We start from the raw sequence: 16,134 nt of genomic DNA, 5'->3' as shown, positions 1-16,134 counted from the left end.
GAAGGAATTTTTGTAGTCAACGTGTGTGAGTCTTCAAGAGAGGTAGACAAGGTCTCTTTTTTCTGTTTTTCCCTCTTTCTCAACAAAATGTTATGCATCCCAAACCTTTATGCTGACAGTGAAGGTTATCTTTTTTTATTCAATGAGATGTCTCAAAACTCTCCAGTGTTTGACAGCCGAGCTGGTCTTTGTGATGCATCATATTGTTCCGTATTTTCCCTGCTCTGCTCAAAGTTCCAGAATTGAATTACAGCCAAAGTAACGGTTCAGCACAGCCAGTGGGTTGTTGTTCGACCAGATTCCCATCTCTTTCACACACACAACCTTTGTGGAAGTTCATAAGTTCATAGGATTCTAAATGCTCTAAATAATGCATGTCATCGAATATGTTATCTGCAGTCAGGACTAAAATGTTCAAATGTGGTAAAGACACAACTACTCTCAAAAACTCCGTCTCACACCCCTGACGGGCCGACAAGGGTCATCAGGACAGGCGTGTTCTCATTAAATGTGTGTTTGTGAATGTGTATATGGTGGCACTGGGCTTGTGTAAGGCTCGGCTGAGGTATTAAATATGTATGAAGCTGGTCGGGCTGTAGAGGGAGGCTCTTGAGCAGAACAGGCACATGCTGAGAGAGAAGTGCTTAGTGTCAGAACAGGGTCAAAGATCCCAATGATTTATACATTCAGCCACGTCAAACCATGAACCAACCCTAATCTGAATATTGTATAGTTTAAAGCAATTTAGGAATGAATTTTGCTCATAAAAATTCACATTTAATGACACCCTCTTATGAATAAAACGTCCTCAAAAAGGATTTTCTTGCATTCGCCTAATGCAATGGAAGAAACTTTTTTAAATAACACAAGTTTTTATTTATTTATTTTTATTTCATTTATTTTTATAATTTGCTACTTTCTAGTTCTTTAGAAAACTAAGTAGTTTCTATGTACTAGTGTTTTAAATAACTAAACTACAATGAACCTCAAGCAAGTCAAGAACCCTATATAAAGCAGAACAATCTGAAATAAATGATCATAAAAATGCAAATTTTACTTATAGTGTGTAGCTGTAAAATACAGTGTTTTTATATATATATATATATACAGTATATAAATCATTACAATTATGTCTATAGGAGGTCCCCATAAAAAATTGAAACCAGTGTGTGTGCGCGTGTGTGTGTGCGCGCGTGTTTTGTATGTCTGGTGTAATTTTGAAGACTGTTCACAGATCTCAGAGCACAGAGGAGGTGAAGGACACTAGGAGAATTTACCTCCAACCATCTGACCAAATATCAGACCTGCTGTCTCTGCCCCCCCTTCTCATTCCCTTCTTCTGTCCGTCCTGCTGTAGTGAGATGAAGGGACAGGCGAGAGAGACAGAGAAGGTGTTAGACTGTGTTTCAGGAGTGTAATTACCTGCTGTCGTGTGGCTCCCCTTTGTCTCTCTTTAAACAAAGGTTTCACAGCACTTGTGTGTATGTGTGTAAAGCAATCTCGAGTGTGTAAGGGGATTGTGAGCTCTCAGTGGTTTGGTTTTGTAGCAATAGAAGTGTGACTGGAATAAAACCGTGCGGGTCAGAAACCTGCGACTGAACTGAGGTGGTCTTGAGTACTTGATGACAGACCATTTTACCATTTTTGTATGCACATCATCTCATTATGGCTCTTCTCTCTCTCTCTCTCTCTCTCTCTCTGTCTCACTCTGTTTGCAGTGAATGTGATCCTGAAAGAGAGAAAGAGTAAAGACAGCATCACACTGGCCTGGCAAGGACCCGACAGACCAAACGGAGTCATAGTGGAATATGAAGTCATCTATTATGAGAAGGTACATCTCATCTCCTCTTCTTCTTTTCTCCTCTTATATTTCCATCAGCTCTACTCTAACAAGCGGACTTCTCATCCTCATACACAGATTACAAACATGCTTCTTTGACCTCCATTAAAAGCTGCAACGATTGCAGTTGTCCAGGCAGCTCTGGCATGTGTAATTGAGGGCTGAAGCATCATCGTGCCTTTGGGAATGAAAGCAATCAGTAGACCCTGTACGCCACAGCTGACTGCTCACACATACGCATAGCTCTTTAATTATAACGGGAGAATGAAACCAGGGCTGATGTCACCGATCAGGGAGAATGGCTTCACAGAAACACACCTGTATACTCACCCCCGGTTTCACAGACAAGGATTAAGCCTAGTCCCAGACTAAAATGCACTGGCATATCTTAACATATTTATTTATTTATTTTATATTAGTTTATATTACATTATATTTCTCCAATATGAGAGAATATCTTTACTGTAACACACCTGCATACACAGATACACACACATCCAGTCTAAAGGAGAACATGCATGTTGTTAAAAAGTAATGAAATCAAGGCTTTGAGGGATAGTGCATCCAATAATCAATTCCATTTTTGTTTTATGTAAATGTTTAATTTATTTCTAAAATTGTATGTAAATATTTAATGTAATACATTAAATAAAAAATGACATAAAATTAAAAAAAAATTACACAATTTTCATTCTCATCAAGTTAAATATCATCTCTTCTAACCATTCAAAACGTACTGTCTGTTGACGGTTGAAGTTTTTTTTTTTTTACATCAAACCTGCACAGATGCTATCGTTTGACCCAGTCTAGTCTGGCACTCATGCTGGTTGCTGTGCGATTATGGGATGTCAGCTCAGACTGAATGCCAGGATGGGTGTCTGGCATTGGAGATCGTGTGGTTCATGCTGTGTTTGTTGGAACTGGAATGGTCCCACGCTCTCACACAGAAAACCTGCTCTGCCCATGTTCATTCTGGGCGTGGTGGACAGGGACCAAGTCTTTCCCAGAACCCATTTGGTTACGGGATGCTCTTTAATATTTGGAAAAGATTTATTTGTTTTGAAAGGGTGTTTTGGCTGAAACGCTGATCTGATTTAGTAACTGGTAGCTGATTTCTTTGAGGAATATCATTGGTCTTTTGATCATTCTATGTTTAGATTACCAATTTATAAGATCATATTGCAAGATATTTTTAGATTCACATAGCGTTTCTTTAGACGTGAATAGCTTGAATGCAAGTAGCTTAAGATAAAAGTGTCAGACAAATGCATAGAGTAAATGAAATGACTATCCAGACTGCTGACTGTAAGACAAAGTCAGCCAACTATAGCCATTTTTGTGTACAATATGCAGAATAGAATAAGTGAATCTGCCATGTAAAATGTTAGCTGGCAGGTAATTACTATAAAATTAATCAACACACTGTATTCATAGACTCACATTCACACACCACTGCAGATGTCTGACTCATGTAACTATAATCACACCAATAATCATGTCAAACAGGGTAAATGAAAGCCCTGGCCTCGACAGTTAGCACCCCAGCATCTGCCTCCCTAAAATGACTCAAAATATGACGCCTGCTGGCTAGAGTGTTAACATGCTGCTGAAATAATATCCTTCATTAATCCTCGTATGCACTTTTCTACTGCTCAGACTCGAAATTCAACACTGTCACCCTGCCGTTTACTTTAAAAAGCTTTAACAAGTATATTTCCGATTGAATTGTTAACATTGTTAGCACAACATCACAGTAATATTTAACAGAAGGCTTGTTGAAACTTTTAAAATTTCATCTTGATAATTCAATGTCTGCTGAAAGAAATTGCTGATAAAGTGTGATGTTAGTCAAGATGAAACTAGTTAAAAATTTGGGGTCAGTAAGATTTCCTTTGTTCTGCAACGATGCATTAAATTGACATTGTTACAAAAAGTGTATTTCAACAAAAATAATAATTAGCTGTTTTCAACATTGATAATAATACCAAATCAGCATTTTAGAATGATTTCTGAAGGATCATGTGACACTGAAAAATTCAGCTTTGCCATCACCAGAATTTTAAAATATTAAAATAGAAAACCGTTATTTTAAATTGTAATAATATTTCACAACATCACTGTTTTTGCTGTATTTTTGATCATATAAATGCAGCCTTGGTGAGCATATTAACATTTTGTTTCAAAAACATTTACACTGACCCCAAACTTTTGAACGCTAGTTTTAGTAACATTTTACAAATCACCATTCAATTCCGACAGGAACAGTATGCGAGTCTAAATGTACCATAGTTTTCTGTTCTCTATCTATAAATCTAACCAAAACAATTTTACTGTGAGTGAACTGTTTGAACATTGTTGTTCTTTTCTGTTCCAGAACCAAAGAGACCAGAACTACACGGTTCTGAAAACCAAAGCCCACATGATGACAGTGGAGGGCCTGAAGCCCGGCACCACCTATGTGTTCAGAGTGAGGGCGCGCACTGACGGAGGCTACGGCAGCTACGGTGGAGAGATAGAGCTGGAGACCAGTCATGAGGGTGATGCTTTTATCCTTCTCTTAACAGTTTCCTTTTTTGGGACTTTTTCCCTTTCTTTGATCCACTCTATTGATGGTTCATACTGTAAGTGGCATACCGCAAATCTTTGGGGAGCCCACCGCAAACCAGCACTAATAGCATAATAGTGATGTTATGCTGGGAAATTCTACCTCTTTTTATAATTTTATCTTGATTATGCCTTTTCTTTGTGTCTATGCAATAGTTTTTGTTATTTTTCTAGACATTGACAGCATTAAAAAGTATGTGTACAAATTTATACAGTATGTGCTGCTTCTAAAGTTCTATAAAAAAAATTGGGATCAGTATGATTTTATAAAAAAATATTACATTTATTTGATGTAAAATAGAGCAAAACCGAAATACTGTGAAATATTAAAATGTTAAATAACTTTTTATTTCAATATATTTGTGTAAAATCATGATTTGGTGCTCAAAAAGTCAAGTCAAGTCACCTTTATTTATATTGTGCTTTATATAATACAGATTGTTTCAAAGCAGCTTTACAGTGATAATTGAGACTTTTATTGGGACACTTATTGGGAGCAGTATGCTAGCTGGAGCCATTTACCTCCAGTCTTTGTGCTAAGCTAGGCTAGCGGTGGGTGCGTCAGACAGAGTTACGGCACGCACGGAGATGAAAAGGGTATGAATGGACTTATCTAACTCTGGGGGATACGGTGAATAAGCTAAAGTCCCAAAAAGTCGGCGTGTTCCTTTAAGTGTTAAATTAATTAATTTAATCTATAAAGCAGTTCTGCAAAAAACTAAAATAAATAATGTCATTGTCCAGCTCAGTTCAGTTCTCATGCAGCGTTAGTACAGTCATTACTATCAGATCATATTTAATATTGTTAAATATTGTGTCCCCAACTAAGAAAGTCAGAGGTGACAACCCAGCGCCACTCATAACGGCATCCCGCGCCCATACGCCAGTGTCTTTCTATATACTCTTTTCATTGTTGAGCAGATGCTGGGGTTTCAAGACACTGCTCTGGATTTAATATGGTGAACTGTGTGACTTATTTACCAAACCTCCTGCTTATGCTCCCTGGGAGGTGAGCATGTGCGTGTCGCCGTGTCTTATGAGGACAAACGAAGCTGTATTCAGCTGACCTGTGTTCCTTTGATGGAGATCAAAGAATGGTGGCACATTTTAAAAGGCTTTGGGGCATACGGTAAACACAGAGACTTTGTGGTATATGCGCCTAATTTAAAGCATGTTACGGCCCAGCGAGCGTCTCTGGAAGCATATCACAGAGCTCAGCAGACCTGATCTGCCAAGCTGAAAGTTAACCGAGTCCATTGTTGTAATTGCTCTTTTAATTATATAAGAAATGCTTAAGCCTTCGGCTCACACTGACATTCATAAACCGCTTGCATTAGTTCATACGATACACATCAGAGCAGAACATACATTACTGTAAACAGCATATGCATTTAGTCTGATAATGTAGAAAAATATTCCCCTAAAACCCCTTTATGGAACCCATTGGTAGTTTTACATTTTTAATTAAATTTGTATGTCTTTTATTTTAAACTTATCTTTTTTATTCATTTTTAATTTATTTATTGATTTTAAATTAAATCAGTTTAATTTATTGATTTATTGATTTTTAATTTAGGGCTGCTGAATTTAAAAAGGCTAAATTAATCTGGATTTTACTGCGTTATTGATATCTGGTCGCATTTTCATGTTTAATGCAGTCTGGTTGTAAAGGTTTACAGTTTTTCCAGGCCCCCCCTCCATTTGTAGCCATTTTTTATTATTTATTTATTTATTTATTTTTATTTCAGTTAACAGAATTGTTTCCATATACTTTTTTATTTATTTATTTATTGCTAACTATAAAATCACTGCAATTTATTTAGCGCACCTGCTGTGACATACTTGAGCTTGAATCCTGCTTTCCTATTTTCCTAATCCTGTTCCTTCTGTTCCCCACGTCCTTTCCTTTCAGTTCTCCATGTCCTTTCCTGTCATGTCTCTCACTGTCCCTGTCAACAAAAAAAAAAAAAAAAAAAAACTTGGTACAATCATATAGCTGTGAGAAATTCATATTTAGCATATTGCTTAGCTGATCGGTGCATCTGTTCCTGTCTCAGTGAGTTGTGATATCTTTCTGTACGTGGTGCATAACTGAGATTGTTGAATGAAGTTGAGTGGAATTCTAAATCAATTCCTGTTGCTGGAGATATTCATTTTCCTGAAAGAGGCGGTTACTCATGCGTTGCCGGGCTTGATAAATGATGTATTTGTTTTGAGTAATGAGTCGATTGCAGCAGCATAAAATCTATATGCTCGCCGTGAAACTTTCAAACCGAGCCTGTTATTCCCTCTGTTAACATACCTATTTGGATGGCATGCGTAAATTAGAAAATTCGACTCCTGTCTTCGCCTACATATTTAGTGGCCAGATGCAGCTGTTTTTTTTTTTTTTTTTTTTTTAGGGAACAAAATCAAAGTTTGACATTGAAGCTAAATATTTAACCTTCTTTGGGGTCTAAGACACCACATACTTGATGATGATATGTTCAAAGGTTGAAATTTGTTATATTACTTGTTATATATGAATTTTTTTTTTACAACCAATGTCACTATATTGCAAAAAATCGACTTTTTGAAATAAAAAAGCCTAGTTAAAACAGAAATGTACAAACCTGTGGTACAAACAGCAGGTTAAAGTTACAGTATTGTCCTATAATTGTCCTATATGATATTATAAGTAATATCTTTCTTGTGGGTTTTGATTAGGTCAGAGGAACTCATTGAGCTTTCTGAGGCCAAACTCAGCAGAACATGAGGTTTAACAATGACACAAATGTGTCTCTTCTTCTCTTTCTCCCTCTTCAGATATGCTGGCCATTGGGGACCCTAACCAGTCCACAATCCTTGCGGTGTCCATAGCTGGTGGCATTGTGCTCCTTATCTTCCTGGTGGCGTGTTTTGTAGTGAGCGGACGGTAAGAAAGAGCTTCCTTTTAACGTCATCTGACCTTTGCTTCAGCCATTCTGTCCTTCTGAACCGCCTTGGAAGAAGTAGTACCGGTCCCGAGGGCTGATATTACTGAGCAAAATAAAATGCTTCTGTTCGTTAGATCTGAGAGCTGCTGTCAAATGGCGATTTTACAAGAAATTGAACCTTGAATTAGAAAATGAAGTGTGGATTCTTCCATGGCAAAGCTTTTAAAAGAGCTTGAACAGCCCATACAGGCACTCAGTGAGGTGTGTCTTATAGGCTCCTAAAAACCAAGAAAAAAGCGCTTGAAATTGAAGTCTGAGGAGACATTTTGCACAGCATCTCTGGTATTCAAACAATAGCTGAAGCAGAAAAGACAGTGCAGTCAGTTGGATTAGACGTACTGAGCCTATAAATTAAAGCTGATAATAAATATGCTCTGACTGAATTAAATAGCGGTTTCTTTCTCGAACAAAGCTCGCCCGAAGTCTCTAAAAACATTAGTATTGATCTGAGGTGATTGCCTATCACGCTGAGTGCCCTATTCAGTATTGACTAGAAAAGACCCATGTTTGCCTGCTGAGAGCATGTAGAAATGCACATAATAGATTTATGCGCAACAAATAATTAATCTCAAACCACTCAACTATAAACCAAAACAATAAATATGTAAGACTGGAATATGCGAGTCCTTATCGTAGGGCAGAGGAAGAGGAGCGGTTTTACCCACAGGCCAGTGCAGCTTCATGCATCATGCATTAGAGCTCTCTCATGCCTCTGTTCTGAGTGAAAGCTGGAAAAACAGACTGTGTTGAAGGTGTCGTTCCAAGAAACTCCAAGAAAACACATGAAAGACATACTGTAGACCAAGGTGGTGGTGGACAGAAAAGTAGAAGGATGGTAAATTAGTGAAGACGACTATAGTCTCATGTTTTTAGCTCTAATATTTTTAAACTTGTTGTCTTTAGTGTGCTGTTGGACTCTTTCAGACACGTTGCGTCTCTAAATTCCTCTCCTTTGAAGCACTGTACAATACATTTCAGGACAATTACTGTCAGAGTTTAAATTGTCTGCTTTGAGCAATGTTCCTGTCAATGCTTACCCGTAGGCCTTGATAGTTTTGTTCAATGTGTCAATCCTAATTTGTCAAGGTAAAAATAGCTCAACTTGAGTGGTAGACATGACCACAAGCCAGCCTAACTAAACTGAGCTTACATAATACAAATTAGTGAACGAGTCATTTAAACATACTGTAGTAATATGTTAAAAAAGCTAGACACTCTGCTGTAGCATATTGCAGATACAGTCTTTCCCACAAATTCGAGGCCCCCCAATTTTTTTCTTTCTTTCTTATTTCACTGTGCAGGTTTGCCAGGAGATTATTCCTTGACACCAGGCCTCAGGCGTAAGTCTCCACTCTAACACAACTGTCTGACATACTATAGAAAGATTATGCAAACGGTACTGTTCTTTAGAGAGAAGTCTGAGAGGTCTCAGTAACCCCTTCCGGCCAGCTATATGTCATTGAGGAGAACCATTGGCTTACTTTCAAATGCTGAGAATAGTTTCATTTCATGCTGCTCAGGATTTCAAGGCGAGATTTCGAACATCATAATCACCTTTCCACACCTCATTTAGTCTATGCAAATCCCACTTGACCTATTGAGACCATTTTGTTTCCTCTTACCATTTGGGGCCCTATCTTGCACCCAGCGCAATTGACTTTGTACACCGACGCATGTATCATTCCTATTTTGCACCCGCGCACAGCGGACTTTTCCCTCCACAGACGCACGTCGGTTAACTAAGAAATACACTTGCGCTCCCGGGGGCGGTTCAGCGCAAAGAGGAGGCGTTTTCCGGCGCAAACGTTCCATCATGCTATTTTGCAGGTTTAGAAAACAATTCTGCCACTGACCGAAAAAAATTAGTTTAAAGTCAGTGGCACATTGCGCATGTTATTCATATGCTATTTTAAGGGCGCATGCTTGGCCATAATCAATGTAGCGTGTGCACAACGCGCATACACTTTGATTCTCTACTCTACACAGAAGCAGCAGTTTTCATTTTTGCAAATCATACATTATTACGAACGATAGATAGATAGATAGATAGATAGATAGATAGATAGATAGATAGATAGATAGATAGATAGATACAGTAGATAGATAAACAGATAGACAGATAGATAGATAGATAGATAGATAGATAGATAGATAGATAGATAGATAGATAGACAGTTTATTATAAAAGCATACATCTAGCTTACACATTTACCCAAATTATCATATGCCTGTTTAATCGAAGTTAATTTGAGTGTGTTTCTCCATCCCCAACGTCACTTCTCTGTGTTTTACGGCCCTGACGAGAACCTCGGCTGTGAACGCGCCTGGCAAATCCGCCGTTATAATAGGAATCCGCTATAGAACAAGCACGCCTGCTCTTAAAGGGAATGTGAGATGACGCTCTGATTGGTTTATTTCACCTTACGCCCAAACCACACCTATGAAAAATGAAGCTACTTCAGACCAACCCATTTTAGATTTGCGTCGGGCGCAAGAGTCATTTATCCCGCCGGTATAATAGCAACAGCGCCCAAAACCCGCCCACAAAGTTACTTGCGTTTCGCGCTTGATACTTGCGTTTCAGACCGTTAAAATAGGGCCCTTGGTCTTTAGCTGCCAAGTACATCCATCTTTTTTGTAACAATCACATTGCAAAGAAAGAAAGAAAGAACGAGCAAACGAGTGAGTGAACGAATGCATGAGTGATGGAACGAACGCATGAACGAGCAAACAAGTGAACAAAAGGAATGAGCAAACTAATGAACAAACATTAACGAATGAACAAACAAACAAACGATTGAACAAACAGTAGCAGAGTGGTTGATTAGACCTTCAGTTTTCAGCTGTACTTTGTTTTCTATCAATAGTCCCCAATTCTCTCCCTTCCTCTTTCTCCTTTTCGGTCAGTAAGAACATGAGCAGCATTTCCTTAGGCTACCGTGCCATTAGCACATTTTTGTGCTGTTGATGATTTCACCTGGCTCACAGAGATAATGCATAATTTAGAGATTTTAACATCAGCATTGCTTGCTCCACCGCTATAATTCTTGCACATTAGTTGCAGCCTACCACACAGACTGAGGCTGGGATTTATGCTTTATTATAATCGTTTGAAATACAGCTAATTAGCATCATTCGCCACCTTGAATGAAAACAGGAAAGCATGATTAGCATACCATAAAAATGCATGTTTCTAATCGGCCATACAGCCAAATTCTCAATATAAAATCAGTGCGCTAGTTAATAGAAATAAAGTTTTAGTTGGAGCTATTAGCACACAAAATATTATCTCTGTTCTCTCGATTCTCTTTACTTTTAACGTGAAGAAAATAGTCACTGACATAAAAATAAGCAAATTAATAAATAATGCTATTTTAATTTGCTTGTTCAGTGCACCAGGGACTTACATTGGCCGAAAGAATACAGAATATTTGTGGTCTTATATGTGGACAAAAAGATAAACTGGCATGTGCTACAGCAGGCAGATGGTGTTCAGTCATCAAATTCGTACAATTTGCTTTGTTTTTTTAAACTCTGTTTCCCTAAAAAGCAATTAAAACACAGCAGGTGGGTGCTAACGGCTGGGAAACTCCTGCAAATTTAGCTCTTGGACTTATCGAACATCACTGCTGCTCTCATCATTGCCAGACAATTATTTTTGTTTTATGAGAAAGTTGGAAAATCTATTTTACTCCCACGTCTAACTCGCTCTATCCTTTAGGATTATCTCTTTTAAGCCGTATCCTCAGTGGAGCGCCTAATTATTTGGCGTGCACGCCATACGTGCCAATATTTGTCTTTTTAATTACATTTTTAATATTTCTGCTGCACTCGAATCAAGCAAGCATAGTATTTTTGAATAACTATCAATAGCTGCTGTATTTTTTAATACTGATTAAATGAATTATCTGAAAGGTTCTATTATGCTTCTTTAGGGTGAACTCAGTGATTTTCCCCCTCATTTAAATAGTTAAGAATTTTTTATAAATGCTTAAAATCGTATAATGAATGTTAGCGGCCTTCAAAGAACTGCTTCTGTATGGAGCAGGTTGCCTTATTGGGGTGCTATGTTAAGATTACATGACCATCTGAATGTTGTTTATTACTCATTTTATTTCAGTAGATCCTGCTTTATAGATACTTTTGGAATAAATGAATAGTGATTTACCTCAAATAAAGCATTGCTACAATGGCATCAGTAACTGTAAAAATTTGAAAAGCTTTGCATGATGCTGCTAAAAAAAAAGCTTGCCCTTCCAGTTAAATGTGCATGTTCCTTCTAGAGAAAACAAATTGGGATTTTAATTTCTAAAGCTGCAGTATTGAGCATCTTGATTTTTCCCATTCATTTTTATACAAATAGTTTCCCCACTCCTCTTTATAATATCTCTGGTGCAACTTTAACTCTTTCCCCGCCATTGACAGACATTTCCATCATTTATGAGATACCACTTCCACGCCATCGAAGGAATTTTCCAGCTTTCCGTATTTTCACTTTTATACATTAGGCCCGCTATTACATCTTCTGAAAGAGTACAGAATCTCCTGATCAAAAGACAGGCGGCGAAGGATAAGCGGAAAAAAGAGATAGCATATGTAAGCAGATGCATATGTAAAAGCATGTGATCATCAACATTAAAAAGCATATAAATCAAAACTGTCTAATGTTACTGAATGAAATGTTGACCGAGGACGAGCTATAGGACTGTGAAGCTTTGGGGGTGTTGATGGATGTTTTGATCATCACCCTGACCTGATGTAGTTTTTGACAAAAACACAATTTCCTCAGCTTTTTGCTCAAAATGTTACTTTTTTTAATGAAACTTACCCACATTTAAGTGTTGATAAAAAAAAAAAAAAAAAAAAATGCATGAAGCTAGAATCATTTGTTGTTGTTGTTGTTGTTTAAAAGCAGAGGGTCTGTTCTTTCTTTTGATATATTGCCTGTTCAGATATTCATACAACAAAATTTTCCGGGGGCCATGAAAGTTTTGTGAAAATGATCAAAAACGCTGGCAGGGAAAGAGTTAAGTTTATAATGTGTTTAAAACCCTCTACCTCTTTTGTCATATACAGTCTGCTTCTCATCATGTCAGGGTGAATTTGAGATTCTACAAAATATCTTTCACTTAAATCCTTGATGATGCAAGTATGGCACAGATGAATTTGTCTGTGTAATAAAAGATGAAGTGCACAGGAAGATTTTCAAGCCGATCTAATCAGAGAGAAAAAGAAGCTCTTTGTCAATGAGATGTTATCCTCGAAGCATCTGCTATAAGCCCTGGGTTATTCTTAAAACTCCACGATGACAGGAAAATGTGCATACACTCATCCACTTTCATGTGAGTAGAACGTTTCTCCCAAGAACCTGAAGCTGAGAGCACTTCATGCACTCAAACATGTTTTCGATAATTTTCTTCCTCCTATTATCTGCCATGTTCATAATGGACTTTTGCATAAAATGTTCGGTTTTACCTCTAGTGTGCTCGTATTTGGTAGCATCGAAATGACATCTTTGATTGGCCAAATGGCACCAATTTAATAAAAGTTTGGCTCTTTGTTTTTCTACCCCGGTATAGATGCATCTGTGCTGCTAACAGACACACCAAAGCGCCTCTCCAACCCTGCAATTGTAGCACAACAGACATAATGACGTTTTAGAGCCAAAACTGCATATAAACTGAAACTCCATTTTAAAAGCTGGAATGGTGAATACCAAGTATATTGCAAGCGGGGCCTTCTTGATGCATTCTAATTTACACACACACGTGCAAACACATACACGCACATACTTCTCACGTTTTTCCAGAGGTGTAATGGTTCTCCCATCCTCTTAATGTGATGGACTAGCCTCTCACCGCAATATACTCGCTGTGTGTAAAAGCGCTCTTTGGCAGCAACGTCGGTCCTATAATTGTTTCTATAGGATGGACTGCACTATAGCTCAGTTCATTTTGAGCGGTGCGATTTGAGGAGTGACTGAAATATCGCGCAGTCAGCATAAAGGAGAAGTAAACACTGAGGTAATGAAAGCAAAGCAAGCTGCCTCCTGTCGAGCACAATTATAGAGGAAGGGAATCTTAAAGCTTTTGTTGGAAAGAGGTGACAGGCATGTTTGTGTGGCTGGAGCTTTAATTCTTTGAGGAAAAGAGTGTACATTTCCAAGTATTATAGTACTTTCTGCAAAAAGCTTTGCTGAGACCTACAAAAAGTTTTAGCATTCGAAGGTTATAGCATTAGAAATATGATTGGTTATGATTGGTTTGCAGAGACAGTAATAATTAAAGCTGCAAGCAGCATTTATCGGGGTTCAAGCAGTTAAGGCCTTTAAAGGGATACTCCACTTTTTTTGGAAATAGGCTCATTTTACAACTCCCCCAGAGTTAAACAGTTGAGTCTTACCGTTTTGAATCCATTCAGCCGAACTCCGGGTCTGGCGGTACCACTTTTAGCATAGCTTAGCATAGATCATTGAATCGGACAAGACCATTAGCATCTCTCTCAAAAAAATGACGAAAGAGTTTCGATGTTTTTCCTATTTAAAACTTGACTCTTCTGTAGTTATATCGTGTACTGAGACCGACGGAAAATGTAAAGTTGCGATTTTCTAGGCTGATGTGGCTAGGAACTATACTCTCATTCCCGCGTAATAATCAAGAAACTTTGCTGCCGTACCATGAGTGCAGCAGGCGTAATGATATGACGCAGCGCCTGAAAATAGTCCCCAGCTCTGTAACTTCCAACGTGACCGGGACTAAGTTTGTCTAACCTATTAGACCTATTTTCAGGCGCTGCGAGATGCTAATGGTCTTGTCCGATTCAATGATCTATGCTAAGCTATGCTAAAAGTGGTACCGCCAGACCCGGAGATCGGCTGAATGGATCCGAAAACGGTAAAACTCAACTGTTTAACTCTGGGGGAGTTGTAAAATGAGCCTATTTCCAAAAAAAGTGGAGTATCTCTTTAAGGCCTTTAAGCACAATAGCATCAAAAGTTATTAAGTTTTATTTAGCAAGCATGTAACCACTGACATACTAGATGGAAAATACCATTTACAGCCAATACAGGCAATTTACCATAGGAAATATATGCTTTTAAAGCATTTTAACAGTTATAGCGCCACCTATGGTCCGATCTCCATGAAACTCTGCATGCTTCTTCACCATGTTATGACACATATGCTCGTAAATTTTTGTTTTTCTTTAGGATTTATTGGCTTTTGAGTGTATTTTGTACCGCCCCTTTTCTAAATGACCCTGTTACAGCCACCCAAATGCAAAAGTTCAACTTTTTTTCGATAATTATTGATAGAGAGTCCAGAGAATTGTCCTAGACTGGTTTGGTTCCGATCGGGCGAAAAACCAGGGACTAGTTCGCAAAAGTAGGTTTTGGACAAAATTCGACATAGCAGAATTTTTTTCCTGCTTAAATCGAAATTGGAGATACACATGTTGTCTGCCTTGAGCCAGGGATCACAGTGGTGTAAGACGGTCTAAGACTCAAACGGTCTAAGAGTTATGAGAGATTTTGTACTTTTGGTTGCTGTAGCGCCACCTATGGGCCAGTCCAGTCGGGGTCATACTCTGATAGGTACTCCCCAAATGGAGGCCTACCATCTGGCCAGGTTTCAAGTCTCTAGGCCTTACGGTTTGGCCTGCACGATCAGTTTTACAAATCCTTACAATTACAATAGGGTTTCAGCATTTCATGCTTGAACCCCTAATAATAATTTTTTTGTATTAATAAAAGTAGTATTTTTTATTATTATACAATTTTGTTTAGTGCTTTTATTTAATTTTTTCAGGCTTAGTTTAGGACATTAGACATTATTATTATTATTATTTGTGCTTTTAATAATTTTTTTTAAAGAAAGTCAGGGCGTGTGCAACATTAGAAATACACTACTACTACTACTAATAATAATATAATAATATTTTAAATTATAACATTTAAATAATAACTGTAAAAAAAATAATAATTTTGGATTGCTTAACCTTTCACGATTTTTATCCGCAGTATTTATAATTTTTAATTAAAAGTCAACCAAAATGAACTTCTTGTCACATTTAGCCTCATTTACACTGTTTTTTCACAAAAAACAAAGGCATGCACTTTATGCCATTTCATTTTCTTTTGGCCGATTAGCAAATGAGAGTTTTATTACGTATCACGACCCCTGCATAGATTAGGGCGACACTAGTAATCATGTCAGAGGTCAGACTCCTTAATTAATTGGATTCTGACTGCTGTACTGAATCAAACTAATAAAAAGCGGCTCTCAAAAACAGGATCATTATCACCGTAATTTTCTCTCCTGCATTCTCAATTACCGTAATGAATCGCTAACAAATGAGATGTTGCTCCACACCTATCAGAAACACATCCTGGAATTTAGCACATATCTCCATTTAATCTCTTCACTTCACTAATAATGACTTTGGCTGGAGTAAATCTTTTTTTAAAACAGCAAGCGTAGGCCTTGGATATCTGCCAGGTCTCCTCCAGCAGAGAAAGGAGCCAAGAGCAAGTATAGCTTAAAGAAAATGAAGGATCAAGAGACAAGGGACGGGCGTTTTGTTTCGCATTCATTCGGGCTATCTGTTATTGCGTGATAATGTAATGACCGCACGATGCAGCGTCGACGGCCCCCGTGAGCTGGAGCCGTGGGTGTCTCCGATTGCCATTAATCTGAAAAGCCACTCTGCGTGATGAAA

The 16,134-nt window shown here is 38.0% G+C and overlaps 1 protein-coding gene across 3 annotated transcripts in view; it reads left to right on the top strand.

The window, feature by feature from the left end:
• The window catches only part of epha4b (eph receptor A4b), a 127,394-nt gene that overhangs the window by 65,211 nt on the left and 46,049 nt on the right, over positions 1-16,134 (top strand). For 2 of the 3 annotated variants that reach the window (XM_084411635.1, XM_084411637.1), the window contains exons 6-9: positions 1,719-1,831; positions 4,215-4,377; positions 7,250-7,358; positions 8,721-8,759. In XM_084411635.1, the coding sequence (XP_084267761.1) occupies positions 1,719-1,831; positions 4,215-4,377; positions 7,250-7,358; positions 8,721-8,759 (424 nt within the window). The remainder of the gene's footprint in view (positions 1-1,718; positions 1,832-4,214; positions 4,378-7,249; positions 7,359-8,720; positions 8,760-16,134) is intronic. The other variant, XM_084411636.1, reaches the window with a different exon arrangement.

The sequence above is a fragment of the Rutilus rutilus genome, assembly GCF_951802725.1.
Source record: "Rutilus rutilus genome assembly, chromosome: 6".
NCBI lineage: Eukaryota > Metazoa > Chordata > Actinopteri > Cypriniformes > Leuciscidae > Rutilus > Rutilus rutilus.
The sequence above is the reverse complement of the archived record's forward strand: the minus strand, read 5'-3'. Positions and strand labels throughout refer to the sequence as shown.